General features: G+C 43.8%; 1 protein-coding gene across 1 annotated transcript in view; it reads right to left on the bottom strand.

Annotated features, from left to right (window-relative positions):
* The window catches only part of obscnb (obscurin, cytoskeletal calmodulin and titin-interacting RhoGEF b), a 696,366-nt gene that overhangs the window by 44,535 nt on the left and 623,900 nt on the right, over positions 1–27,931 (bottom strand). The window contains exons 109-114 of the mRNA XM_080214757.1: positions 24,771–24,831; positions 17,803–17,880; positions 10,454–10,626; positions 9,793–9,819; positions 6,698–6,850; positions 4,893–4,938 (exon numbers count right to left, since the gene is read on the bottom strand). Of these exons, the coding sequence (XP_080070883.1) occupies positions 4,893–4,938; positions 6,698–6,850; positions 9,793–9,819; positions 10,454–10,626; positions 17,803–17,880; positions 24,771–24,831 (538 nt within the window). The remainder of the gene's footprint in view (positions 1–4,892; positions 4,939–6,697; positions 6,851–9,792; positions 9,820–10,453; positions 10,627–17,802; positions 17,881–24,770; positions 24,832–27,931) is intronic.

The raw sequence follows: 27,931 nt of genomic DNA, 5'->3' as shown, positions 1-27,931 counted from the left end.
CATCACCTAGAGTGGCTTGATAGCACCTAAGTAGACCAAGCTAGCTTAAAGGACATAGATGATAGACTGGGTCCACTACAGGTAGTGAGGAAACTAAAAAGAGGGAAAAATATGCTTGGCCTTGTCCTCACCAATCTAATTTTCGTAGATGCACCTGTCTATGACAGTATTGGTGGGAGTAATGACTGCACAGTCCTTGTGGAGACAAAGACCAATCTTCACATTAAAGAAATCCTCCATCAGGTTGTGTGGAACCATGCTAAATGGGATATGCTTTGAACAGACTGGGCAACCATGAGGCACTACGGGTCCTCAGTGGCAGCAGAATTGCACTCAACCACAGTCTGCAACCTCATGACAGAGCATTTATCCATTCTACCATTACCATCAAACCAGGCATCATCGACAATGCTATTAAGTGGCACTTAGTCAGAAACAACTGAGTTTGAGTTCTGCCAGGGCCACTCAGATCTTGACTTCATTACAGCCTTAGTTCAAATATGGATCAAAGAACTGAACTCACGAGGTGAGCTGCGAGTGACTGTCCTTGGCATCATGTTTAAAATGTTTTCATATTAGTGTCAGAAGTTGGCTTACATTAACACTGCAATGAAGTTACTGTGAAAATCTCCTAGTCGCCACACTCCAGTGCCTGTACACTAAGTGTCTATACACCTAACCAGCATGTATTTCAGACTGAGCATCTGAAGGAAACCCATGCAGACAAGGGGAGAATATGCAGACTCTGCACAGACAGTCACTCAAGTCGAGAATCAAACCTGGTCCCTGACGCTATGAGGCAGTAGTGCTAACAACTGTGCCACCTTGGGCAGCATTTGAGCAAATGTGGCATCAAGAGCTCTAACAAAACTGGAGGCAATGGGAATCAGGGGGAAAACTCGGCACTGATTGCAGTCATATCTGCACAAAGGAAAATGGCTGTGATTGTTGGAAGTCAATCATCTCAGTCTCAGGATATTATTACAGGAGATCCTCAAGGTATTATCCTAAACTCAACCATCTTCAGCTGCTTCATCAATGCATCAATAACCTTTCCTCCATCATAGGTCAGAAGTAGGGATGTTCATATGATTGCTCAATGTTTAGCACTATTTGTGGCACCTCAGGTACTGAAGCACTCGTTGCCCATTTGCAGCAAGATCCGGACAACATTCAGGCTTGGGAGGGTATGTGGCAAGTAACATTCATGCCACAGAAGTGCGAAACAATGACCATGTCCACCGACAGAGACTCCAACCATCATGCCATGACATTCAATAGCAACACAATTACTAAATCTCTCACAGATTTTCTGGGTGGCACAGTGGCACAATGGTTAGCACTGCTGCCTCACAGCACCAGGGTCCCAGATTCAATTTCCGGCCTGGGTCACTGTCTGTGTGGAGTTAGCATGTTTTCCCCTTGTCTGCGTGGGTTTCCTCCGGGTGCTCCGGAATCCTCCCGTAGCTTGAAAGATGTGCTGATTAAGTGCATTGACCTGAACAGAAACTGGGGTGAGGCGACTAGGAGAATTTCACCGTAACTTCATTGCTGTATTAGTATAAGTCTCACTTGTGACTAATAAATAAATGAAATTTAATATCAACAACTGAACTCGGCCAACTATATAAATACTATGGATACAAGAGCAGGTCAGAAGCTAGGAATCCTGCAGTCACTTCCTGACTCTCCAACAAGTCAGGAATGTGATGGAATATTCTCCACTCATCTGGGTGAGTGCAGCTCCATTCAAGAAACTTGACATCATCCAAGACAAGGCAGTCTGCTTTTTGCCACCCTTTACACCACCTCCAACATCCACACTCTCCACTATCAATGTACACCGGTAGCTCTGTACCAACCACAAGATGCAATGCAACAATTCATCATGGTTCCTTCGACAGCATCTTCCAAGCCCAGGATCTCTACCACTTAGAAGGACAAGGGCAGTCACTGCATGGAACACCACCACATGCAAGTTCCCCTCCACATCACACACCATCCTACAGAACTATATTGCCATTCCTTCATTGTCACTAGGGCGGCACAATGGCATAATGGTTGGCACTGCTGCCTCACAGCACCAGGGACCAGGTTTGATTCTCGGTTTGGGTGACTGTCTGTGTGGAGTTCGCACTTTCTCCTCGTCTGCGTAAGTTTCCTCAGGGTGCTCTGGTTTCCTCCCACAGTCCAATGCTGGTTAGGTACATTGGCCATACTAAATTTTCCATCAGTATACCTGAATAGGCATCAGAGTGGGGCGACTAGGGGATTTTCCCAGTAACTTCATTGCAGTTCTGATGTAAGCCTACTTGCAACAATAATAAATAAAATTTGAAACGTAGCTGTAAATTCTGGAATTCCCTCCAAAACAACATTGTGGGTTTACCTAGACCACATGGACTGGAGCAATTCACCTCCTTCTCAAAGCCAGTTAGGGATGGTCAATAAAAATGCTGGCCTAGCCTGTGATGTGCACTTCCAGTGAATAAATAAAAAAAAAATTAGTAGTAAGTTGAGGTTTGAGTGCTAAGAATTGAAAGGGACAAGCATGTAGAATGAGTGCAATAATGGCAGAAATACAAAATAAATGCCTCAATTTTGACAAAAGGTTGATATTGTGATTCAAGAATCATTGGACACGAGGGCAGAACTGTTTGTTAATTATAGAATTAAATAAATTACTCTGATTTATGATATACAAATGACAGGGATCAGATATGGTGATAACAAATGAAGGCAGATAAGTTCTGGTTAACTTTTCCAAAATTTTGTGGAAAGAAAAATTAATCTAGAGGATCGGGAATAGATAAAAGGGGATGGGACAAAGGCTTACTTTACGTACTAGGGGTGCACATTTCCCAAGCTAAACGTTAATGCGCTGACAGCCCTCCCACCAGTCATTTGGTGATTAATGATGAGGCAAGTTTTTCCCTACTGACCATTAAAATTATGCATAATTTTTAATAATCTTAAACATCACTAAATAATATGAGTAGATCATAACAGATTATCAGTAGGTACCAGAAGTAGGAGCTGAAGTAACCATTTGGCCCTTTGAGTTTGCTCGATCTAATGTAATAATCTTCTGATGGCAGCCTGGTTAGCACTGCTGCCTCACAGCACCAAGCAACTGGGTTCAATTCCAGCCTTAGGTTGCTGGCTGTGTGGAGTTTGCACGTTGTCCCCGTGTTTGCGTGGTTTTCTTCCCACAGTCCAAAGATCTGCATGTTAGGTTGATTGGCTGTGCTAAATTGACCCTTAGTGTCAGGGGATTAACAGGGTAAATATGTGGGATTATGGGAATAGGGCTTAGGTGGGATTGTGGTCACTGCAGACTCGAAGGGCCGAATGGCCTCCTCCTGCACTATAAGGATTCTGTGATAACTCCACTTTCCTTCCTTAATCCCATAACTCTTGATTCCCTAACTGATTAAAAATCTGTTTATCTCAGTCTTGAACATGCTTAACTGCCTAGCCTCTACAGCCCTCCGCGGTAAAGAGTTCCACCGATACACTAACCTCTGAGAAAGAGAATTTCTCCACATCTCTGTCTTAAATGGGTGACTCCTTACTCTGAGATTATGCCCTCTGGTCCCAGGCTCTATCACAAAACTTCTCAGCATCTACTCTGTCAAGCTCCCTGAGAATCCTATATATCTTAATAAGATTGCTTCTCATTCTTCTAAACTCCAATGAGTATAGCTCAACCTAGTTAACTCTCTGTATTAGAAAATCCCTCCACATACCTGGGATCAACCAAGTGAACCTTCTCTGGACTCAGAATCACACAGTGCAGAAGAGGCCCTTCGGCCCATTGAGTCTGCACCGACACAGAAGAAACACCTGAACTCCCACCTAATCCCACCGACCAGCAACAGGCCCATAGTCTTGAATGTTATGACATGCCAAGTGCTCATCCAAGTACTTTTTAGAAGTTGTGAAGCCACCCGCCTCTACCACCCTCCCAGGCCATCATTCCAGACCATCATCACCCACTGTGTGAAGAAGTTTTCCCTCGCATCGCCCTAAATGCTCTGCTCCTCACCTATGTCTCCTTGTGTCCCCAATGTTCCCATTTGTCAGTGCAATGGTAATGTCAAGGAATGAATTGAAGATTACCACAGAAGAAAAGGGGAAGTTAGAAACACTTTTTTTTTACAGAGAGGGTACTTTAAATATAGAATGCTCTTCGATAAATTGCATTTGAAGCAGTGTTGTTAAGTACCAATAACTGTTTTCAAAAGGAGAATTAGCCACTTTAAAAGATGTTAAAGGATATATGGAGCAAACAGAAAAGTTAGACTAGGTGGATTATGTGGGAAAAAGACTGACATGACAGGCCAAATGGCCTGTTTCTATTTGAGTTTTTCATTAAATGTAAAATTTTTGTTGATGCGGATATATGTAAAATAGTTTCATAAAATAATTCGAAACAAGCAACAAAAAGTTTGAGTTTTTACATCATTTCCTCTACGAGCTCTGTCCCAATCCAGTTGTTTACAATTTCTATTGTCACGGTTTTAGGAAAGTAACAGCATTTATCAGTTTTTAATGCCTCTATTGAAACATTTCTATGTCCTTAAAATCTTAATGCTGAATAACACGCTGCTATTATCAAAATAAGTTGCCTTTGGGTTCAGTAATTGTTCCATCAACGTTTCAGCAACAACAAAACAAAAATCTATAAACAACACAGAAAATAAAACAACACACGAAGTGTATTGATGGTTATTCTTTAGAATGGCCCACTCACGCTCCTAATTTGTATGTTTGCTTTTGTAACATTTCGTTTTTATTCCTGCAAAGGAAGTGTAACTGTATTATCATTAGGCAGAAAAGCATGAAGGCAGAGTTGGCATTTTGTTATATTGTGAAAGCAAATAACTTACCTGAACCCATGGTTCTTTTAAACATTCAGATGCTGTTGGTCTATCCCTAAAGGATGGAAATCAAGTAGCTCTTAAACAAGTTACCACAACTATGCATCAATAAATAACTGCAACTGCAACACGCATTGTTGGAAATTAAATATATTTTATAAAGTAATGATTTCCCTCAAGCTCAATGAAATTGTTGTATATTTAAATTATAATACTCCACAGCATAGGGAAACCTGGACATCTTGTTCCCCTCCCCAGTTCTAGGAAATTCCTCCATCTGTTTCAAAATAAAACCAGAAACTGCTCGAAGTCTTCAATGGTAAATGATCGACATTTGCAGATTTCCAGCAATTGTGTTTTCATTGCAGTTGGCTGAAACAACTTGCTGTTAAATAGTGACTTTAAGGTAGTAAAACATTTCAAGGAGCTTCACAGTGAAGCTATGAAATGAATTTTGATATTAAGCTACTGAGGAGACAAGTAATCAAAAGCTTGGGCAAAGAGGTAGGTTTTATGGACAAAGTAAAAGAAAGAGACAGGGGTGGCGAGGTTTATGGTGGGAATTCCAAAATGTAGGGGGCCAGGAAACTGAAAGCAAAGTCACCAATGGTGAAATCTGTATGAAACATTTAATGGAATTTTACAGTCCCATCTGCCATGGGAATGGTAGCAGATGGGGGCAGACCATGTAAAGGTGCATTGACCTTGGGTGGGAATTTCCAACCTTGGGGTAAGCACGGCCAGAAAATCATGCCCCTGGGTTCTTACCAATCATCTGTTGTCTGAAATTGTAATTTCACTGAGACGTTAACTTGGAGACTATTTATTTTCCATTTATGGGATGTGGGCATCGCTGGCTGCACCAGCATTTATTGCCCATCCCTAAATGCCTTCCATTTTAGAGGGCAGTTGAGAGTCAACCACATTGCTGTGGGTCTGGAGTCACATGTAGGCCAGACCAGGTAAGAATAGCAGATTTCCTTTCCTAAAGGACATCAGTGAACCAGATGGGTTTTTATGACAATCAACAAAAGTTTCATGGTCTAATTCATTGGACTTCTAATTCCAGATTTTTAAAAATTGAATTCAGATATAACCATCTGCCATGGTGGGATTTAAGACTGAGTTTCGAGATCTTGCCCAGGGCCTTTGGATTACTAATCCAGTGACAATACCGCTATGTCAATGCCTCCCCATAGCTTAATTAAAGCTTCAATAACAAATTAGAAAGGAAATGAAACCTTAGTGGTTTTTTCCGCACATTTTGTATTTCTCACCTTTAATTATTGTGCCCTTTTTCCCAACTGACCTATATTTGGATCAAAACATGCAGTGCTCACACGCTTGAACCACCTGCGTTTTTATGGCACAGTTTTTTTAATAATTGGAAAACAAAGCCATCTAGTTTGTGACTTTTGTGCCAGTCGCTTCTTTAGTTTCCTTTGTTGAATGGGTGAAGGTTGACCTGCCAGAGGGCTCCATGTAGCAACCGGCCGAATCTTTGCTCTCCCACTACTGATGAGCTGCAACAAAGCCACAGCTTGTTTGATGCCCATGACTCTCCAGCTGCACACTGCTTGAAGCTGAAAAGTCTCCAGGGCTTTTGGCACTAGCTGGTGTTCTTTCCCTTACTAATTAAAATATAAAAAGTTAAAACAAGCAGCTAACCTTTCTATTCATTAAGATTTACAGTAACAACATTAAAAAATAATCACATTTAAGTCAGAACACCATAGTGAATCAATACTTTCAGACATAGCATCAATCCTTGCCAGTTTGTAGCTTTGATTAAACACATGCCAATTTAAACTCACTGTGGAATTAGTCTAATTATTCTCATGATGAAATTTTGAGCATCCTTGCTTATACAATCTAGATCACGCTCATCCCATGAGAAAGATCCTTCTTTCACATTCAGCAGTGTAGCTCTGTCATTTTCACCAACAAATGGAGAAGTACCTGTCAGACTTTAATGAACCACAAATCGGTAAGTTAGTCAGCATGATTGTGAACACCTGAAATGAATTAATTAACTATTTGTGGACAAACCCATACACTAGGTGACTCCTAGTTGTACAAACACAAAATAACATTCAGAAAATCTGTAATGCTAAACAGCCTAAGGTTAAAATTTGAATCTGAGTGGAATTACACAATTTTTCCTGATTTACATCATTGTAATTTGTATGTTGTCTCATGAAAATGTCTAGAGGCTTGTATGGTTGAACAATAACTGTCTATTAATAACACATAGCTATGTATAGGATACAATCCTGACTAGAACCACCTTTGCGCTGATTTCTACCAGAATCACTACTGCCCCTATTACCACCTACTATTCCCATGTGAGTCTCTATGTAATGTCAGTGGTACTGTTTCTCCAGTGCCATATTAACCCTTACAGTTCTGAACATCCCAACACTACATTAAGTTAATTTAGAAGCATGTCCAAGTAGTGTCTAACTTATTCGAAATACATTATTATGCTCAGATGCAAAGGAAAAAAGTTTAAATTATAAAATGTTGAAATATTTTTTATATGAGTAGCTAATAGAAATGGTGGCGCCCACAAAAATGAGACTTAAACATAGTTTAAGCTTCACACACCCTGAAGCCAAGGGTGCAGTGAGTCACTAAACATATATATATATATAATATAATATTTATTTATTTATTAGTCACAAGTAGGCTTACATTCACACTGCAATGAAGTTACTGTGAAAATCTCCTAGTTGCCATACTCTGGCACCTGTTCGGGTACACCGAGGGAGAATTTAACACAGCCAATTAACCTAACCTACACAACTTTGGACTGTGGGAGGAAGCCAGAGTATCCTGCAGATATGCGGAAAATGTGCAGACTCTGCACAGACAGTGACCCAAGCTTGGAATTGAACCTGGGTTCCTGGTGCTCTGAGGCAGCAGTGCTAACCACTGTGCCACCGTGCCACCCCAAGTCAAGGATGAAATGTACAGCTTCCACTGCATGAGCTCCACAGAAATGGTTGTCTAAGTAATTTCTCTAGGATTTCTGATGATCTCCTGTCAAAGTTGCAGAAGGGGATCGGGAGACCCCACATTGAAAGTTTACTTCTCAAGATGTTTTTGAGCATATCTTCATACAGACTTGTTTCCCTTTGGAGAATTGCAGGAATGTGGTGGAAGGATTCACAGGCTGATGTTAGCCCGTTGAACCATCTCATGAATGATCCTTTCATGGTCAACATAGGGTTTGAACCCAGAGCTTCTGGCCCAGAGGTAGGAACACTTTACACTGTCCCGTAAGACCACCACTTTTTGCAAGTTAATTTCAAATGTAAAGTGAACAGGCAGCAGTGAAATTTAGATGTCAAAACTAACTCCTGATTGGAATCTATAAATAATGATTTTGTTGATCCGTGGAATTTCTTTTCAGGACAGGTACTTGCTAATGAACCAGTCTGCTCATTAGCATAAAGAGTTGGGATATTTGAAAATAATGGGACAAAATTTTGTCTCATGACTTTAACAGTAATTTGGTTGAGTAGATCACTTGCCTGTAAGAGAGCAAATGTTTTCTCTGAGTGGGGTTACCTTGAGGAGGAAGGTTTCAATGTTGAGCGTTCTATGTTGAGTATTCTCACTTACGATTTGTTCATCTCATACCATTGAAGATTGTAGTGCTTCTGTGATTTTAGGATTCATTAGCCCAATTTCCATTGTGTACATTCCATGTGGTTTGCTACAAACTAATAATCTTGTTCAGAAAGGCCACAAAATTGGCAATTTACAAAACAGAAAATGCAGCCAGGGGATGAAGGTACAGCAGGCAGTAAAGAAGGCAAAAGTATGTTGGCCTTCATAGTGAGAGAATTTGAGTATAGGGATAGGGATGTTTTACTGCAACTGTATAAGGCGAAAGTGAGGCCACACCTAGAGTGAACAGTTTTGGTGTCCTTATCTGTGGAATGACATTCCTGCTGTACAGGAAATACAGCAAAGGTTTACTGGGCTGGTAACTGAAAAGGCAAGTCAGTCATATGAGGGAGACTAAGTCTGGTAGTATTATATTCATTGGAGTTTAGAAGAGTGAGAGAGGTTCTCATAGAAACTTATAAAATTTCAACAGGGTTAGACAGGGTAGATTGAGAAAGAATGTTCCCAATGGTGAAGAGTCCAGAACTAGGAGTCATAGTTTAAGGATCAGGGGTAAACCTTTTAGGATTGAGGTAAGGAGAAATTTCTTCTTTGATTTGATTTATTATTGTCATAGGGATAGACTGAAAAGTATTGTTTGTTGCATGCTATACAGACAAGGACTGAGATGAGGAGAAATTTCTTCACCCAGAGAGTGCTGAATCTGTGGAATTCACTACAACAGAAAATAGTTGAGGGCAAAACCTTGTGTGATTTCAAGAAGAAATTAGATATAGCTCTTGGAGCAAAAGGGATCAAGGGATATGGGGGAGAAATGTAGGATCACGATATTGAATTTGATGATCAACCATGAATGGTGGACCAGGCTTGAAGGGCCGAATGGCCCACTTCTACTTCTAGTTTCAATGTAAGTTGGGGTGAAGGTTGATTATTTAAGGATAGAAAGGGCTCTTAAGTCTAATCTGAATTACAAGTGCTTGAATCTAACAGTGAGTGCCACCCATAGGCTCCATTCCTCAGCAGAGGTAATATTAAACTCACGGAACAAAATAAACATATCTGCTTCAGTCCCCCAAGGATAGTTGCCCAATCCATGATCTATTTGCTATTAAAATAAATGAATCGACAATTAAGGGCTAGACGTGACAGATTTCTTAAGGTAGAATCCCAGCGCTAGGAGGTCGTGAAGCAGAAATTCTCCCCATAAATAACAAAAACATTCTTAATTTGAAAATTAAATATGTAAGATTCAAAATTGCAGAGCTCATCTTACCATAAAAACGTGATAACACCAACAGCCCTATATAAGAAAAAAAATTTAAAAAGGAGCATGAAATAAGCAAGTAATAATCTTTTACCATAAAAAATCCTTGAATAAAAGGATTCTGAATAAAAAGGTTACAACACAAAATGAGCAACATAATTTCTAATTCCTTAGTCTTTAGATGAAAACAGTGCAACTAACTTGGTATTTTTCCTATTAGCAACTATTGCTTTTTCCAGTTACCAACCCTTCTTGAAGAAATTGATGGCCTGAATATTTTGGGTGATGGAATTTCCTCTCCAGCCATCCGTAGAGTTGGTGGGGAACACCCCCCTCCATCAACTCTGACTGTCCCACAGCCATTTCACACTTGAATGCACATTTATTGGCTGCAGGGGGGAATTCTGCCCATCACAAAGGATCTGAGATCAACTGTAGTGTCTCCTACTATTATTCCAGCTGTGATTAACTAATTCCCTCTAAGTCCAGGATTGAAATTAGACTTTTCCTGATCTGAAATGCTCTCTTAGCTCAGTGGTTGGTGTCCTTATCCATAATTCTGAAGAAGATAAAATTGTCCTTTTGTAAAAATGACACCAGGACCCTAAGATGGCTGAACTCTGAGCGTCTACTTTCATTTCTTGATTTTTCCATCATTCTGATAGCTTACCATATATCAGTGGCAGTTGAAATAGGATCCTGGGAAACAATCTCAGGGGCCACAAACTCCGGGCAGCCATACTTGCTAAACTGTGGCTGGACAGGTGAGAATTCTTGTGCAAATCCAAAATCACATATCTTAACATCGTCCTTTTCTGGATGCACCATTAGAATGTTAGCTGGCTAATTGAGAAAAAAAAACATTATAAGCCTGTCAGCAATAAACTGCTTCTCAGGGTATACTGTATATTCCACTGCAGTCTTTTTAAAAGTTTGATTTTAAAGTTTATTTATTAGTCACAAAGAAGCTTGCATTAACACTGCAATGAAGTTCCTGTGGAATTCCCCGAGTCGGCACATTCCGGTGCCTGTTTGGGTACACTGAGGGAGAATTTTGCATAGCTAATGCACCTAACCAGCATGTCTTTCAGACTGTGGGAGGAAACCAGAGGACCCAGAGGGAACCCACACAGACATGGGGAAAAAGTGCAAACTCCACACAGGCAGTAAACCAAGCTGGGAATCAAACCCCAGTCCTGGTGCTGTGAGGCAGCAGTGGTAACAACTATGCCACCATGCCACCTTAATAGAATAAGAGAGCCTTAAAGCTAACGTTTACAGAGTGGGACATAAATAAGATTGGAATAGTAAGATTGAGGATAAATCTTTAAAAGATGCAAAATTTGTGTTTTAAATCACAGGTGTAGGACGGAAGGAGGTGAGACTTTCTACAGTTTTTAATTTTTGGAAAGGAACTAGTTAGAAAACAATGCTGTGGATTTAAGAAGGAGTGTCCTCAGTCATAGCTAGGCCTGTATAAAACACGGCTTACAAAACATCAGAGGCTGGGATTTGAAAACTATTGAACCCATCCTGTTATTGATTGTTCACACCTGGAAATATTCCCTTGGGGGCATTGTCAGTATGCTAACATTAGCTTCAAGAATTTGTGCTTGCAAATCACAAATTCCTCAGAGTATTATCTGCAAAGGATTAATTAATCAGATGTGGATAATTCACACTGAAGTACAAAGACAGAAAAAGCCAGTGAAATGGGGAATAATATGTAAATAACACAGCAAGTTAATCTCCAACTGCAAGTGAGTTGAAATGTGCTAAAATCTATAAAGGGCTTTGCAGCTGTAAACCCAATTCAAAACTTAGAATTCAATTTGTGACTGGTCCCTTTATGTATGTTCATTTGTTAAAAATGTTGAATATGGAAGGTTCACTGGTACAATATTCAGGCAGGTGGACACCTAGTACTCCAAAATGGATTGCTTTGATGTACTGGTTAAGATCCTATATAGGTTATATGATGACATTTTATAGGGCTACATTTGTACTATTGAACAGTCTAATAATCCTTAAAAAGGAAGAAATTTCAAACATAAGAACATAATAAGAACATAAGAAATAGGAGCAGGAGTAGGCCAACTAGCCCTTCGAGCCTGCCCCGCCATTCAATAAGATCATGGCTGATCTGTCGTGGCTCAGTTCCACATTCCCGCCCTCTCCCCATAACCCTTAATCCCCTCTCTGATCAAAAACCCATCAACCCACTTCTTAAAAATATTTAGCGAGGTAGCCTCCACCACTTCAACGGGCAGAGAATTCCACAGATTCACCACCCTTTGAGTGAAGAAGTTCCTCCTCAACTCCGTTCTAAACCGCGCCCCCTTTATCTTGAGGCTGTGCCCCCTAGTCCTACTATCCTTTCTGAGCGGGAAGAGTCTCTCCACCTCTATCCTATCCATCCCATTCATCATCTTATACGTCTCAATGAGATCTCCCCTCATTCTTCTAAACTCCAACGAGTACAAGCCTAATTTATTCAGCCTCTCCTCATAGCTCAACCCCCTCAACTCCGGCATCAGCCTAGTAAACCTCCTGTGCACTCCCTCCAAGGCCAAAATATCCTTGCGTAAGTACGGCGCCCAAAACTGCACACAGTACTCCAGCTGCGGCCTCACCAATGCCCTATACAGCCGCAGCAAGACCTCCCTACTTTTATATTCAATCCCCCTCGCGATGAAGGCCAGCATCCCATTCGCCTTCCTGACCACTTGCTGCACCTGCAAGCTGGGTTTTTGCGACTCATGCGCAAGGACCCCGAGGTCCCTCTGCACCGTCGCCTGCTGCAGTTTTTCTCCACGTAAGTAATAATCCTTCCTACCATTATTCCTACCAAAGTGGACCACCTCGCACTTGCCAACATTAAATTCCATTTGCCATTTCCTGGACCATTCGCCCAGCCTATCTAGATCCTTCTGTAGACTCTCACCACCCTCCGCACAATTTGCCTTTCCACCAATTTTGGTGTCATCAGCAAATTTCGACACCCTACACTCAGTTCCCTCCTCCAGATCATCTATATAAATGGTAAATAGCTGAGGCCCCAGCACCGACCCCTGGGGCACTCCACTAGTCACCATCCGCCAATCCGAATAGCACCCATTGACCCCCACTCTCTGCCTCCTATTTGACAACCAGTCCTCTATCCACGCTAACACCCTACCCCCAACTCCATGCCCCCTGACCTTCTGCAATAACCTCTTGTGAGGTACCTTGTCAAATGCCTTCTGAAAATCAAGAAAGACCACATCCACCGGCTCTCCTCTATCCACCGCCCTAGACACATCCTCATAGAACTCCAGTAAATTTGTCAGACACGACTTCCCTTTAAGGAAACCATGCTGCGTCTGCTCTATCAAGCAGTTCCCCTCAAGATGCCTCGCTATTTCCTCCTTGATGACGGATTCTAACATTTTACTTACAACAGACGTTAAACTAACAGGCCTATAACTCCCCACCTTTTGCCTGGCACTCTTCTTAAACAACGGCGTAACATTAGCCGTTTTCCAATCTTCCGGCACTTCCCCGGAATCCAGCGACGTCTGGAAAATAACCACCAAGGCATCCACTATCACCTCCGCCATTTCTTTCAGGACCCTCAGATGCATTCCATCCGGTCCTGGGGACTTGTCCACAATCAGCCCCTCCAGTCTGTCGAGCACCACCTCTCTAGTAACAGTAATGTCATCGAGACCCTCCAGTCCTACCACCTTTCCATCTCTAACATCCGGCAAATTATTCACGTCCTCCGTGAAGACAGAAACAAAAAAGTTATTCAAGACCTCAGCCATATCCCCATCCCCTACCACTAAGTCCCCCTTCTCATCCTCTGAGGGACCAACGATCACCCTAGCCAGCCTCTTCCTTTTTATATATTTATAAAAACTCTCGCTATCCTTTTTTATATTAAGCGCTAGCCCAGCTTCATAGTTTCTCCTACCCTCCTTTATCAACTTCTTTGTCAATCTTTGTTGACATTTAAACCTCTCCCAATCCTCTTCTCGCCCACTACTCTTAGCTACTCTAAACGCCTCCGCTTTTAATTTAACACTTTCCTTCACCTCCTTCGTTATCCACGGCTTATTACCTCTCCTCCTACGGTCCTTTTTGACCATCGGAATAAATTTCTGCTGAGCACCAAGAAAGATCTCCTTAAACATCCTCCACTGCTCCTCAGCAGACCTACCTTCCAATGCGCTCCCCCAGTCCACATTCGCCAATTCTTCTCTCATCCTACCGTACTCCCCTCTGTTCAAACAAAGGACGCGTGTCCGGGAACCCACTTTCTCCTCCTCCATCTGCACCAGAAACTCCACCATACAATGATCACTCTCCCCAAGAGGATCCTTCACCGCAAGTTCCCTAATTCTACCCGCCTCATTACATAGCACCAGATCCAAGATAGCTCGCTCCCTCGTCGGCTCCAACACACACCGTTCCAGGAAACTATCCCGACAGCATTCCAAGAACTCCTCCTCGAGCCCACCGCGTCCAACATGGGTCGACCAATCAATACGTAGATTGAAATCCCCCATAACTACGGCCATCCCATTCCTGCACGCCGCACTTATTTGCGCGTTAACAGCCCGCCCCACCTCCAGATCATTATTCGGTGGGCCTATAGACGACACCCACCAGTGTCTTTCTCCCTTTGCTGTTCCTAATCTCTACCCACAACGATTCCACGTTCTGCTCCTTGGCTCCAATATCATCCCTTGCTACCACCCTGATGCTATCCTTAATCAGCAGAGCTACGCCCCCTCTTTTCCCTCCTGCCTATCCTTCCTAAACACTTGATACCCCTGGACATTCAGCTCCCAGTCCCTGTCACCTTGCAGCCACGTCTCTGTAATGGCCACCAGATCATATCCATTTGTGTCAATCTGCGCCACCAACTCATCCACTTTATTCCGAATGCTTCGCGCATTCAGATAAAGCGCCTTCATCCCAGCCTTCACCTGGACCTTATTTGCTGGAACGCCACCAACCATACTCACGCCCCCTACTCCTTCTATTATTGGGACATCCTCGGCCTCTATCCTTACCTGTACCGTCTCCTTAACTTTAGACCCCGTAATGTCACCTACCCTCACACCCTCCCCCCCCCAATTAGTTTAAAGCCCTGTCTACAGTCCTCTTTACACGATTCGCCAGCACTCTGGTCCCAGCACGGTTCAGACCAAGGTCCCACCTACCCCAATACTGGTGCCAATGCCCCATAAATTCAAACCCATTCCTCCCACACCAATCCCTGAGCCACCCATTCACTTCCTTAATCCTATCAACCCTACACCTGTCTGCACTCGGTTCAGGCAGTAGCCCAGAGATGACCACCTTGTCGGTTCTACTTTTTAATTCCATTCCCAGCTTTTCATACTCCCTCCCCAGATCCTCAGTTTGCATTTTGCCTACATCGTCGGCACCCACATGAACCACAACGACCGGATTCTCCCTCCCACTCCAGGTTCCTCTGCAGCCCAGATGCGACATCCCGGACCCGAGCACCAGGCAGACAACACACCCTTCTGTGCACTTTGTCACTGTGACAAAGGACAGTGTCAATACCCTTAACCCCACTGTCCCCAATTACAACTACGTTCCTTTTCCCCTTCTCTTTGCCTATGTCCTGCTGCATCACTGTACCCGTGTGCAGTCTGCTCACCGACCTCACCTCCCTCGTCCTCGTCCAGACTGGAAGCAAGAACCTCAAACCTGTTATGCAGCCTTAGAGTCTGAGGCCTCCTCTCCCCACCCTCTTTCCTCCTCTCCCCACCCCCCTTCCTCTTCTCAGCAGCCCCCTCTTGTTCCTGACCCTTAGAGTTAGCCAGTCTAGGGGGGGGTTGGATGTCTCTTGCACCCCATTGACAATGGCACCCTCTCTCCGCCTGATGAGCCTCAGAGTCTGTAGCTCAGAGGCCAGCTCATCTACCTTGAGCTGGAGCTCCTCCAGCAACCTGCACTTACTGCAGACATGGTCACTGGGAAGGACCCTGGGGTCCACCAGTTCCCACATCATACAGAAACCACACATCACATGCCCCTCCATTATTCAGTGTAGTAATGTTGAAAATTTCCAGATGAACTCACCTGGCCCTTTTTCTCTCCAGCCCTTTTGATATTAAGCCCTAAATGCTCACTCTACTTCCCTCTCACTCCGCTGCCCGCTCAGACGCTGCCCGCTGTCTACACCAGGCCTCCTTTTAAACCTGGCGCTGATTTAAAGCTGGCTGGCCCACAACTCCTTCTAACCGCTCCCTCAGAATTCTTAAAGCAGTAAATACAATAAAATAAATGCTTTAAACAGTTCTACAAAGAACAAAGTGCTTTAAACTTATGTAAACAGGTTTTTAACAGGTAAAATCTTATCTCTCTCTCTGCTCCTTCACTCATCTGCTCCAGCATACAATGGAAGGCTTCACCGTGTGACCACTTGATAATTAAAGCTGGCTGGCCCACTACTCCTTCTAACCAGTCCCTCAGAATTCTTAAAAGCTTTTGGGCAGGACAGGATCAAGAATGCTCCTTTGGGCCAAACAAAATACCACATTCTGCTATCAGCCAATGGATAGGGTCCCCCACACGCCCCCTCTTTCCTAGATTGGAGACAAATATCACGAGGGGCCACGAGCTAAGGGTGAGGGGGGAGAAGTATAATTTGGATACTAGAGGGAGGTTTTTCACACAGAGGGTCGTGGGGGTATGGAATGCGCTACCAAGTAAGGTGGTGGAGGCAGGCACGTTGGACTTGTTTAAGGTTTACTTAGATAGGCACATGAGCGAAATAGGGATGGAGGGTTATAGGAGACGGTTTTAAAAAGGGTCAGAGCCTCGGGGCGATACTGGAAATGTACTACTACATGTTAATGTTTTGTCTCTTTTAATCCACAGGTGTGTCGGTCCACCTTGTTGTCAAATGAGGGGCATGCACACGGTGGGTCATGCGTGGGCTGCTCTTGGATGTTTCGAGAGTGGCCTAGTACTTCGCGTCGTGGTGTGTGCTTAAACCTGGACAGCAGATGGGCACCACAACAGCTCAGTGACTATCACTGCTAGCTGTGCAGATACATGGATTTGGGCCAGTGTCTGTGGGAGTTTGCGCATTCCCCCCGTGGTTGCGTGGGTTTCCTCCGGGTGCTCCAGTTTCCTTCCACACCCCAAAGATGTGCTCTTAGGCTGATTGGTGCAACAAATTGACCCTACACTATTCTCCCCTGAATCTGGTTACAATTGGGGTACCATTCACATACACACGGGGCAAGGTAGGTGTAGGAAAATGCTTTGTTAAGATGGCGGCGTGGGCTCGTTGGGCCGAAGGGCCTGTTTCCCGTGCTGGGTTGTTCTTAGTAGTGCAGACTTGAGACTTGGCTGGCTTATGGCGTCATCGCTTAAAGGCTGTCTGGTGTGTAACTGCCATTAATTCTTTATTGCTTCAGCCTTCCCACTAACTGTTTTGTAAGGACGCAGTGAACATAATACTGACACAGGCCCAGTCTGGATGTGTGCTTAAAATTATGTCTTTCATCTTTCTTCATTTGTACTGCTGAACAAGTACACTAAAAATGAATGAAGAAATAATGATGTGTGGTATCCTAGCACTGCTGCCTTACAGAGCCAGAGATCCAGGTTCGATTCCCGGCTTGAGTCACTGTCTGGGCGGAGTTTGCACATTCTCCCTGTGTTTGTGTGGGTTTCATCCAGATGCTCCAGTTTCCTCTGGGTGCTCCAGTTTTCCTCCCACAATCCAAAGATATGCAGGTTAGGTGAATTGGCCATGCCAAATTCTCTCTCAGTGTACCTGAATAGGCACCGGACTGTGGCGACTAGGGGGTTTTCACAGTAACTTCGTTGCAATGTTATTGTAAGATTACTTGTGACCAATAAATAAACTTTACTTTAAACTTTACATTTAATGCAGCTACACACAAATAAAAACATGGAACACCTTGAGTAAAACAGTGAGAGTGTACCCAGTGTTTTAGTATTTTGAAAGGAATTAAGCCTTACTTTTATGTCAAGATGTAGTATATTGCTGTCATGGAGATATTGGATCCCTTCTAAAATCTGTTGGATATAGTCCCTAACCTAGATAAAACAACAAAATAAGAAAGATTAACCATACAGTCACATCTTGATCACTGTTAATTGAGCAATGGATTGAAGATGATGAATTTTCTTGAACAAATCAATATTTGGTGATTTTGGATATGCTGCCAATTGACCCTCACAAACTCAACAAACATATTAATAAGTCGGTCATTAAAATTTAAAAAGCACACACAAACGAATATTCAGTGAGCAGATATCACGAACATTCTGTCTTTTTCATTAAATTACTAGTTAATTTGTACATTTTAATAGTCTCCAGTTGTTAACATTATGCAATCTGCAAAGATGAAAACGTGGGCAAGATTTTCCAGGAATCAGCAAAGGTTAGTAGCAAGCGGGAAAAGTTGAGCCTGCAATGTCAGCCTTTTCTGTCATATACTGCAGTATTTAGTACCAAATATTTTCAGCCACAGGCCCCATGCCATATCACTGGCAGGCAGGCCTTTAATTTGCTCACCCCACAATCATCTCAGTGCTACAATCCTGGACGTGTCCTGTCCTGGACTCTCCACACCAATGTTATAGTTAAGAAAACTCACCAAAGCCTCTAATTTCTCAGAAGACTAAGGAAATTCGGCATGGCCACTTTGACTCTTACCAAATTTTATGGATGCCCCATAGAAAACATCCTATCCGGATGTATCACAACCTGGCATGGTTCCTGCCCTAACCAAGACTGCAAGAAACTACAAAGTGTTGTGAACATAGCAAACCAACCTCTCATCCACTGACTCTGTCTACACTCCCTGTTGCCTCGGCAAAGCAGCCTGCATAATCAAGGGCCCCATGCACTCTGAATATACACTTTTCTACCTTCTTCAGTTGGGAAAAAGATACAAAAGTCTGAAAACACATACCACCAGACTCGAGAACAGCTCCTTCACTGCTGTTTACAGTCTTTTGAAAAGATCTACAGTCTATTCAAAAGATAGTCCTATCATAAATTAAGCTGATCTTTCTCTTCACCCTACCTGTAACTGCAACACATATTTTGCACACTTTCCTTCTCCTTTCCCCCTATGTACTTTGTGAAAAATTTACTTTGCCTGCGTAGTGAGCAAGGAACAATATTTTTCACTGTACCCCAGTACATGTGACAATAATGAAAATAATAATCATTGGGGCATCATCACTTTCCCTAGTGCACAATAGCTACACTTCATAGGCGAGAAGAGGATTGGGAGAGGTTTAAGTGTCAACAAAGATTGACAAAGAAGTTGATAAGGAAGGGTAGGAGAAACTATGAAGCTGGGCTAGCGCTTAATATAAAAAAGGATAGCAAGAGTTTTTATAAATATATAAAAAGGAAGAGGCTGGCTAGGGTGAATGTTGGTCCTTTAGAGGATGAGAAAGGGGACCTAGTGGTAGGGGATGGGGATATGGCTAAGGTATTGAATAACGTTTTTGTTTCTGTCTTCACGGAGGAGGACGTGAATAATTTGCCGGGTGTTAGCGATAGAAAGGTGGTAGGACTGGAGGGTCTTAATGACATTACTGTTACTAGAAAGGCGGTGCTCGACAGACTGGAGGGGCTGATTGTGGACAAGTCCCCAGGACCGGATGGAATGCATCCGAGGGTTCTGAAAGAAATGGCGGAGGTGATAGTGGATGCCTTGGTGGTTATTTTCCAGACATCGCTGGATTCCGGGGAAGTGCCGGATGATTGGAAAACGACTAATGTTACGCCGTTGTTTAAGAAGGGTGCCAGGCAAAAGGCGGGGAATTATAGGCCGGTTAGTTTAACATCTGTGGTAGGTAAAATGTTAGAATCTGTCATTAAGGAGGAAATTGCGAGGCATCTTGAAGGGAATTGCTTGACAGAGCAGACGCAGCACGGTTTCATTAAAGGGAAGTCGTGTCTGACAAATTTACTGGAGTTCTATGAGGATGTGTCTAGGGCGGTGGATAGAGGAGAGCCGGTGGATGTGGTCTTTCTAGATTTTCAGAAGGCGTTTGACAAAGTGCCTCACAAGAGGTTATTGCAGAAGGTCGAGGGACATGGAGTTGGGGGTAGGGTGTTAGCGTGGATAGAGGATTGGTTGTCAAATAGGAGGCAGAGAGTGGGGGTCAACGGGTGCTATTCGGATTGGCGGATGGTGACTAGTGGAGTGCCCCAGGGGTCGGTGCTGGGGCCACAGCTTTTTACCATTTATATAGATGATATGGAGGAGGGAACCGAGTGTAGAGTGTCGAAATTTGCTGATGACACCAAGATTGGGGGAAAGGCAAATTGTGCGGAGGGTGTGGAGAGTCTGCAGAAGGATCTAGATAGGCTGGGCGAATGGGCCAGGAAATGGCAAATGGAATTTAATGTTGGCAAGTGTGAGGTGGTCCACTTTGGTAGGAAAAATGGTAGGAAGGACTATTACTTACGAGGCGAAAAACTGCAGCAGGCGACGGTGCAGAGGGACCTCGGGGTCCTTGTGCATGAGTCGCAAAAACCCAGCTTGCAGGTGCAGCAGGTGGTCAGGAAGGCGAATGGGATGCTGGCCTTCATAGCGAAGGGGATTGAATATAAAAGTAGGGAGGTCTTGCTGCAGCTGTATAGGGCATTGGTGAGGCCGCAACTGGAGTACTGTGTGCATTTTTGGGCGCCGCACCTGCGCAAAGATATTTTGGCCTTGGAGGGAGTGCAGAGGAGGTTTACTAGGCTGATACCGGAGTTGAGGGGGTTGAGCTATGAGGAGAGGCTGAATAAACTGGGCTTGTACTCGTTAGAGTTTAGAAGAATGAGAGGAGATCTCATTGAGACGTATAAGATGATGAATGGGATGGATAGGATAGAGGTGGAAAGACTCTTCCCGCTCAAAAAAGACAATAGGACTAGGGGGCACAGCCTCAAGATAAAAGGGGGGCGGTTTAGAACGGAGTTGAGGAGGAACTTCTTCACTCAAAGGGTGGTGAATCTCTGGAATTCTCTGCCCGTTGAAGTGGTGGAGGCTGCCTCGCTAAATATTTTTAAGACGCGGGTTGATGGGTTTTTGATAGGAGAGGGGATTAAGGGTTATGGGGAGATGGCGGGAAAGTGGAACTGAGCAGCGACAGATCAGCCATGATCTTATTGAATGGCGGGGCAGGCTCGAAGGGCTGGATGGCCTACTCCTGCTCCTATTTCTTATGTTCTTATGTGACCAGGAAGTGATGGCTGCCAGGAAATCTGCCTCCATTATTCACACACTCTCCTGGAGAGACTCCTAGATGCAGTAGAGGTCCTCAATACATGCACAGAAAGAAAACTAACCAGCAAGGTCACCAACCCAGCATTGGGAGTCACTGCCAGGATAACCGCAGTGATGTAGAAACACAGAAAATAGGAGTGGAGGAGGTCATTCAGTCCTTCGAACCTGCTCTACCATTTATTAAGATTATGGCTGATTATCTAACTCACTAGATTGATCCTGCCTTCTCCTCGTATCCTTTAATCCCCTCCGCCTCAGTATTTTATAGACCTCTATAAGATCATCCCTCAGCCTCCTACGCTCCAGAGAGAAAAGTCCCAGTCTATCCAACCTCTCCTTATAACTTGAAGTGTCAAGTCCCAGTAGCATCCTAGTAATTCTTTTGTGCACTCTTTCTAGTTTAATAATATCCTTTCTATGATAGGGTGACTAGAACTGCATATAGTATTCCATGTGTGGCCTTATCAACGTCTTGTACAGCTTCAACAAAATGTCTCAACTCCTGTATTCAATGTTCTGACCAATGAAACCAAGCATGCCGAATGCCTTCTTCACCACTCTGTCCACCTGTGACTCCACTTTCAAGGAGCTATGAACATGTACCCCTAGATCTCTTTATTCTGTAACTCTCCCCAGTGCCCTATCATTAACTGAGTAACTCCTGCCCTGGTTCAATCTACTAAAATGCATCACCTAGCATTTGTCTAAATTAAACTCCATCTGCCATTCGTTAGCCCACTGGCCCAATTGATCAAGATCCCGTTGCAATTGGAGATAACTTTCTTCACTGTCCACTACGCCACCAATCTTTGTGTCAGTTGCAAACTTAACTAACCATGCCTCGTACATTCTCATCCAAATCATTACTATAAATGACAAATAACAGTGTACCTAGCACTGATTCCTGAGGCACACCACTGGTCACAAAATGCAAAATGGTCTACCAAAATGCATCACTTCGAATTTGTCTAAATTAAACTCCACCTGGAGTCACAGGTGGATGGTTTGAAAAACAACCCTCTACAACAATCCTCTGGTTTCTGTCAAGAAGCCAATTTTGTATCCATTTAGATACCTCAACCTGAAGCAACAGCTTACCATGCGGTACCTTGTCAAAGGCCTTGCTAAAGTCCATACAGACAACATCAACTGCACTGCCCTCATCTACCTTCTTGGTTACCCCTTCAAAAAACTTAATCAAATTTGAAAGACATGATTTTTCCACTCACAAAGCCTTGCTGACTGTCCCTAATCAGTCCTTGTATGTCTAAATGTCTGTAGATCCTGTCTCTCAAAACACCTTCCAACAATTTACCCACCACAGATGTGAGGTCACTGGCCTACAGTTCCCAGGCTTTTCCCTGCAGATCTTTCTAAACAAAAGATAACATTTGCCATCAGGCACCTCACCCATGACTATTGATAATTCAAATATTTTGGCTAGGGGACCCGCAATTTCTTCCCTAGCCTCCCACAATGTCCTGGGATACACTTCATCAGGTTCCGGGGATTTATCTACCTTGATGCGCTTTAAGACTTCTCTGTAATATGTACTCTCCTCAAGACATCACTATTTATTTCCCCAAGTTCCCTAACACTTTTCTCAATAGTAAATACTGATGAGAAATATTCATTTAGAATCTCAAGCATCTCTTGTGGATCTGCACACAGCTGACCTTGTTGATCCTTAAGAGGCTCTACTTGCTCCCTTGTTACCCTTTTGCCCTTTATCATTTGTAGAAGCTCTTTGGTTTCTCCTTTGCCTTATCTGCCAAAACAATCTGGTGTCCCCCTTTTGCCCTCCAGATTGCTCTCTTAACTGTCCTGTCAATAACTTGTAGCTTCACATCATCCCTGAGTTTCTAAAATACTTAGGCTCGTGAGCTGGCTTCTGGTTAGCCCAAATCTTCACAAGGGTCATAGATGAGGAAAAACTGCCAAAATCCTGGCACAGGTTTTCTCAAAACCAGACAACAATCCAAAATTAACATCAAAGTACCATCCAATATCCATCCTGTCAGCATACTTCAAGTTAATAGAGTGCCGATCTATACAGCAGATCAAGTCAGCAGTGGAGAGCATCCAGAATTTGAATGAGGATCAGTGGTTAGCACTGCTACCTCATAGCACCAGGGACCTGGGTTTGATTCCTGACTTGGGTGACTGTCTGTATGAAGTTTGTGCATTCTCTGCATGTTTGTGTGGGTTTCCTCTGGGTGCTCTGGTTACACCCCCCATTCTGAAAAATGTGCTGGTTAGGGGAGTTCGTCGGGTAAATACATGGAGGTTGTGGGGATAGGGCCTGGGTGGGACTGTTGTCGGCGCAGACTTGATGGGCTGAATAGTCGTCTCCTGCACCGGAAGGATTTTATTCTATCTAGGCTTTCAACAAAGAAGAAGCATATGTGATGAGGCTCTTGTATTAATCACTTTAACTGAAAATGGCTTTCCATGGAATCTCAAAGCAGGGGTCGTTTTCCTTGACCTCACTCCCCCAATTTGCGATTCAGTCTGGCACATTGGCCTATCTGTCAAAATATCTGAATTTCTCCCTCCCAGAACAGACAGTTCACGGTGCTTATGGGTAACAAGGCAAGCCTGGAGGAAGTAAACAAATGAACTACCCCAGGGATCTGTTTTAGGCCCAACTCTGTTTTATTGGTATACCAATGACCTGCTTCAACCTGGTCCTGGAAGTTTATCTGTTCAGATGACATAGATGGGTTCAATCTTTCGCTGAGCTAGATGGCACACTAAACGTGATATTGCAAAGTAGGCTGACTACTGCAAGACATGATGCTGACACCCAATGCAATAAATCAATCTCTAGCACCTTCACAATGCCAGCACTAAGAGGGAACTAATCATCACCTTGGATGGCTAAAGACTGAAGCACAGTCCCCATTCTGGTTATCAAGGCACCAACCATGACTGAGCCCTCATGTACAGACATCACTCCATCAAGACTACAGAAAAAAAACCCTGCAGAAATTGGCTGATACCTCATGGGGACCACGTACCAAAGGATGTCTGCTCATGGCATCTTGGACTAGCAGAATACTTCACCCCAGTATGGTACCAGCCTGCCTCACCAAACTTATTGATATGGAACTCAACTTTGTGCATCATCATTGGCAGTCTTTGACCAATTCATATCCCCTGGCTCCCAGTCCTGAGCAACACCGCCCACTCTCATATTTGGAGGATAATTAAAAATGGCAAGCTGCTGGAGAAATATTACTCAACCCAAGTCTGCCTTTATTCAATTACCTCCTCAACCCAATAGCAGTATTTTCCTTCATGTCACCCATACTACACTGAGAAGTAACAGCTGAAGATCCTTGGCAAGAGGTTTGGCAGGAGAAAGCATCCACCAGAAACTATTCTCTCAGTGTAGACCACTGGTTGCCCATCAGGCTTTTATCTTCCATGGCGAGAGTGAGCCCTTTTAAACCACTTCCACATTGGCCAAGGTTTCTATGCAGACCCAACATCAGTAGGGTCGCCAAGACCATCCAGGATGAAGCTGTGTTGCAGTCTGAGCAATGACTCACAACGTCAAAGGGTGTCTGCTCACCAAAATGAAGGTAGACTGAAATAACTCTATTTAGCCATTGGCAAGGTTATTGCATGGCTCTGCATACACCAAATAAATAAATTACATTTAAAAATGAGAATAAATCTTACCTTGGCTTCTGCAACCATATTTTTTCTGAACAAACGGTCCAGCAGTCCTTCATTAGAACACCTGTTAACCTAGCTCAGGATAACAAAATAAATAACATGAAGAGCAGGTGGCGCAGGAGGAAACACATTTAAATTAGTGACTGACAGTTGACCTGGTCTTGCTTGGGGAACATGGGGATAGAGTTATCACCTGATATCTGAGTTATTTTTAATCTCTGGTAAGAGATATCACTACATCCTCTCTCATCTAGAAGAACAGGCAGCAGATATGGGAACACCACCTCTGCAAGCTCATCTCCAAGTCACTCATCATTCTGATCCTCTATGTCGCCCTTGCTGGGTCAAGATCCTAGAACTCCCTCTTTAGGAGCATTGAGTGTACTCACAACACATGGACCACAAGAGTTCAAGAAGGTGGCTCTCAAGGGCAAATAAGGATGGATAATAAGTACCGGCATTTCCCACAATGCTCACATCCCAAGAATAAATGGTATAAGGATGGAATTCTCCCAAAAAGATTTCAAGTGTCATTACAGCGGGAACAAATGATCTGCGCTGGTCCCTCTGGCACACTCCACACTGCAATTCACTGACACTTAGTGCACTGAAAGGAGTCGTCACATAAATAACACTGTTATGGAGTCTCCAGATGTGTCACTCCCTTGAGGTGGCTGCAGCTGTGTGCCATTAACAAAGGGGAGCTGCTTTTAAATGATTCTGTTGTACTCATCATAGAATCATCACAGAATCCTATAGTGCAGGAAAAGGCCATTCGGCCCATCATGTCTGCATCAACCACAATTCCACCCAGGCCCTATCCCCATATCCCTACATATTTACCCACTAATCCCTCTAAGCTATGCATCCTGGGACACTAAGGGCAATTCAGAATGGCCACTCAACCTAGCCCGCACATTTTTGGACTGTGGGAGGAAACCGGAGCGCCCGGAGGAAACCCACACAGACACAGGGAGGATGTGCAAACTCCACACAGCCAGTCACACCAGGAAGATGACATGAAGCCCCATGGAGAGCTGGGAAGGCTGCTGGAGATTGTGTTGGCAAGGCGGGCTGCCCTTTATGCCCGGGAGAGAAGACAACTGAGTAGCAAGGACTGCAATGCACCATAAGAAGTAGTGGCTATGGCAGTGGATGCTCACTGCCTGACATGCAGGTCCTGTACCCAATGCAGAAAAGAAATGAACAACCTCATTTGACCTCCAAGTGTGAGTGCCCATCTGTCTCATCCTGGCAGCAGTCCCATCTGTGACACCTGGAATGTCCACCTTACCCACTCCCAGACACCTGCAGACACCCAGCATCCTCCTCAAAATCCTCTGGCACCCCCATTCACAACCCCTGCTTGGTGAAGCATGGTGCCGAGCAACGCCACCCATCTGCCATACAACGCCCCCACGCAGCCAGCCTTCAAGCTCCCATCATCCCTTATGTCTCTGCAGGAGAAGATGGCACATAACTGCAGACAGTGGGAGAAGAACCCCCAAGTTGTATTTCCTGATCTCCTATGCGGAATGGCTGATGGAGCTCACGGGAGGGTGATGAGCCATTGTGATGTTGGGGTGTGCCACAGAAGTGAGGATCCAAAAAAACCCTTGATCCATGCGTCACAGGCATCCGCCAGCGCAGAGACACATACTTTGGTGGGTAGAATTAACAGAGAGACATCGGGGTCACTTTTTAGCAAGCACCACACAGCTGCTGGTGGTGGGAGAGTTCCAAGGATTGGGCAGGTGGAGGTCTGCTGGATCCAAGCTCCCAGCCAGATGTCAGGCTGCTGGAAATTATTCTCACAGCTGGGGATGCAGAAGCAGAGTCAGGGACTGCAGAAGCAGCTGTCGGAGACATTTCAGCAACTACTGTTTGGAAGAGTCCAAAAAGCCTTCAGGTGAGGGAGATGGTGCAAGCATTGCGTAATATCCACATCAACACTGCAACAGTGATGACTGCATTGAAAGCCTTGGGCAGAAACTGGTAGCCAAGGTGGCAACGTCCAAGGCATGTCCAGGTCACTGAGGACCATGACTGACGGCCCGAGAGCATGCTTGAGACATAATGGGCAATTGCAGAGGGACTGCAAAGCATGTCGATTTCGCTAATGATACTGAAATGGAGTCAATCCCCTGCTGATCACCCTTGCGCCATTTCAGAGCAAGAATGGGTGCAAAACGGTTTGCACCATTAAAAAGGTCTGGGAGAAACACAAACTGTTTTGTTCTGGTGCATGACAGATTTTTGGCCTATTCTCCAGCAATCTAATAACACCATGCCAAGGTTGGAGAAGCCCCCCACCTCCCACCAATCTTGTTGAAACATTTAAGATCCTGAGCAGACTTGGAAAGGCAGAAGTTTATTTCCCATTGTTGGGTAATTTAGATCTCCAGCCCATAGTTTCAGAATAATGGGTTGCCCATTTAAGGTGAAGATGAGGAGGAATTCTTTCTTTCAGAGGCTTGGTGCTCTTCAGAATTCTCCATCCCAAAGAGCTGTGGAAGCAGGGTCATTGAATATATTCAAGGCTGAGAGAGACAGGTTTTTGAACAGTAGAGGAATCAAAGTTTACAAGCATAGATGTGACTTTTTGAGGGCAAGATCAGCTCAGTAGTGATTTTATTGAGCAATAGAAATATTTTACAACAGGTAACTGTGTATTTACAATCATCAGGAACCATTCTGCAACTCACTCATAACACAATTAGGGCTTTATCTTAAACTGAAATGATTCAATAATCAACATGCCCTCACTCTCCAATCAAAACATTTCAAAGTTAGTGCTTAATCATCATTGGTGAAAAAGCTGCAATGTTGTATGTATCACTAATCACTGAATTATTATTAATCTAAATGTTTAATTCTGGTACCACAGATCAGTAGATTAAATTCTGAGTATCTAATTTATAATTAATGTTCAATTTTTGCTCTTCCTCACATCTTGTTTGAAAACAACAACATGCATTTCACATTTGTCACCTATAATATAGTTAGAGGACTATAGTCAGACTACTGAAGTTGAAGCACATGGGATTGCAGATTATGTCTCAAGATGGATAGAAAGCTGATTAGCCAATAAGAAGCAAAAACTTGGCATAAATAAGTCTTTTTATGATTGGCAGTCAGTGACTAGTGGGTTCTGCAGCCGTCTG

The sequence above is a fragment of the Carcharhinus amblyrhynchos genome, chromosome 2 (genome assembly GCF_965287045.1).
Source record: "Carcharhinus amblyrhynchos chromosome 2, sCarAmb.v2.hapA, whole genome shotgun sequence".
NCBI lineage: Eukaryota > Metazoa > Chordata > Chondrichthyes > Carcharhiniformes > Carcharhinidae > Carcharhinus > Carcharhinus amblyrhynchos.
Note: the sequence above shows the minus strand (reverse complement) of the source record. Positions and strands in the feature narration are given on the sequence as shown.